The sequence below is a fragment of the Otolemur garnettii genome, unplaced genomic scaffold (genome assembly GCF_000181295.1).
Source record: "Otolemur garnettii isolate 467f Iridium unplaced genomic scaffold, OtoGar3 scaffold00054, whole genome shotgun sequence".
Classification (NCBI taxonomy): Eukaryota; Metazoa; Chordata; class Mammalia; order Primates; family Galagidae; genus Otolemur; species Otolemur garnettii.
In genome coordinates, this window is record NW_003852449.1 from 8,521,019 (window position 1) to 8,523,767 (window position 2,749).

A 2,749-nucleotide genomic window follows, 5' to 3' on the forward strand; every position below is an offset into this window, starting at 1 on the left:
AGCGATTCTCTTGCCTCAGCCTCCCAAGTAGTTGGGACTACAGGCGCCTGCCACAATGCCTGGCTATTTTTTGGTTGTAGTTGTCGTTGTTTGGCAGGCACAGGCTGAATTCAAACCTGCCAGCTCCGATGTATGTGGCTGGTGCCCTAGCCGCTTGAACTACAGGTGCCATGCAGAGCTTCTAGAATTTTTCAGGGAAGCTTTTTTGGAAATCATGATTTGCTTTCGATTTCCTTAATACAATTTGGAAATGACAATTCTTTGGAATGCAGTTTTGACTTAAATCCCTGAATTCTCCTACATTGTTCTAAGATTACTATGATTAGCCAGTTTGTATTATAAAATCTATAGTGATTAATTGTTTTGTATTAAGCCACATGAAATCTACTGTGAGAAAAAAAATGTTGTTTCTCTTTCTCTTGTCTTTTTCTTAACTGTGTAGGAGATCCTTAATATCCTTAAAAAATCTGTTCTCAGTTTGGGATTTCTAAAGTATTTTTTCCATGCACCCTCATTTGACTTTAGTCTTATTTGGGTCCTTAGAGGTTGCTCTGCCCTTATTTTTGCAGGTGAGATGAAATGACTTATTCAGAAGTGCATGAATCCAAAATAGCAGAGCTAGGGTTCATTCAGCTCTAAGAATTTGTGTTAGCAGCTTGGCCCCTGTAGCTCACCAGCTGGGGCACCAGCCACATGCACCGGAGTTGGCAGGTCAAACCCAGCACGGGCCTGCCAAACAACAATGACAACTACAACCGAAAAATACAGCTGGACGTTGTGGTGGGCGCCTGTAGTCCCAAGTACTTGGGAGGCTGAGGCAGGAGACTCAATTAAGCCCAAGAGTTTGAGGTTGCTGTGAGCTGTGATGCCATGGCCCTCTACTGAGGGTGACATAGTGACGCTCTGTCTCAAAAATAAAAAATAAAAAAGAATTTGTGTTGGTACCTGAACCCAGGTCTTCCGACTCTAAGTGCTGTCCCCTTAATATACTCTGCTGCTTACCCAGTATGAGGGAATGTTCACAAGGGAAGCTTTTATCCCTGCATCTTGTCAGCGTAATCTAAACATTTGGGACAAACTACTCTTGTTTTATGTCTGTCTGTTTATTTGAACTTTTAAAATTATGGTGAGTTTTAGTTTTGCTTTGTCAAGAAGAGTGACACAAAGGATCTGTAAATTAATTATTTCTTTTGTGAACATTTTCAGTGTGGAGCGTTATGATCCAAGTAAGGACTCCTGGGAGATGGTCGCATCTATGGCAGATAAAAGGATTCACTTCGGTGTGGGTGTCATGCTAGGCTTCATTTTTGTGGTGGGTGGTCATAATGGTGTCTCTCACTTGTCAAGCATTGAAAGATACGACCCCCATCAAAATCAGTGGACTGTGTGTCGGCCAATGAAAGAACCCAGAACAGGTAATAAGATTTTATTACTTTTTAAACATGGAGGGCAGTGTTTTCTACAATGATGTTCTTAGGATAGAAGTTCTGTGGAATATAAAAATAACAATGGATTACTTGTCCAGAAAAAAACTTCTTTTGCAATAAACTTGGCTGAGGCAAGAGAATCACTTAAGCCCAGGAGTTTGAGGTTGCTGTGAGCTGTGACGCCAGAGCACTCTACCGAGGGTGACATAGTGAGATGTCTTGTGGCAGGCGCCTATAGTCCCTGCTATTTGGAAGGCTGAGGCAAGAGAATTGCTTAAGCCCAAGAGTTTGAGGTTGTTGTCAGCTGTGACACCACAGCACTCTACTGAGGGTGATAAAGTGAGACTCAGTCTCAAATAAATAAATAAATAAACAAACGTTAGACCAAAATCTTTGAAGCAAGACCTTAAACTTCAAGAGCATTATCTCAAAATTAAAAGACTTAACATTGGGCAGTGCCTGTGGTTCAAAGGAGTAGGGTGCTGGCCCCATATACTGGAGGTGGTGGGTTCAAACCCAGCCCTGGCCAAAAACTGCAAAAAAAAAAAAAGACTTAACATTTTATCTTACAAATTTTGTTTGTAAGACACAAACAAAACTCCAGTTTGAGCGTCCCAAATCTGAAATTTGAGACACTCCATTAAGCATTTCCTTTGTACATCACATGGTACCCAAAAAGTTTTAGATTTTGGAACATTTCAGATTTTAGATTTTTTGATTTGTGTTGCTCAATCTATTTTTATGATTAAAGAAACTCTTGAAGTATAAACATGCAAGGGAAGCTGAAAGGAAAAACTGGAACTAGCTATTTTAGTGTTTATTTAGTTTCTTTGGTATCCTTGACAGGGAAAGCCATACAAACAATGAGAACTTAAAAATTTGGGGTGGTAGGGCTGGGCCCACGGCTCATGCCCGTAATCCTAGCACTCTGGGAAGCGAGGTGGGTCGATGGCTTGAGCTTAGGAGTTCAAGACCAGCCTGAGAAAGAGTGAAACCCTATCTCTAAAAATACCTGGGCATTGTGGCAGGTACTTAATAGTCCCAACTACTCAGGAGGCTGAGACAAGAGGATTACTTGAGCCCAAAAGACTGAGCTTGCTGTGAGCTATGATACCATGGCATTCTGGTGACAAAGTAAGACTCTGTCTCAAAAAAAAAAAAAAAAAATAGGGGGTAGACTGTTTTTAAAACTGTTATGTGTTTATATTTAAAGTAGAATTTTAAAGCATAAATTATATTATGCATATTTTAATATATTTGAAAACCTGATAAAATTATTTCTAATAAAATAAATGCAAATATAAAGTGATAAGAAAGCATGT

General features: G+C 39.9%; 1 protein-coding gene across 1 annotated transcript in view; it reads left to right on the plus strand.

Moving 5' to 3' along the window:
- KLHL28 (kelch like family member 28) overlaps positions 1-2,749 on the plus strand; it is a 32,803-nt gene that overhangs the window by 28,723 nt on the left and 1,331 nt on the right. Inside the window, exon 4 of the mRNA XM_023514526.1 lies at positions 1,207-1,415. Within this exon, the coding sequence (XP_023370294.1) occupies positions 1,207-1,415 (209 nt within the window). The remainder of the gene's footprint in view (positions 1-1,206; positions 1,416-2,749) is intronic.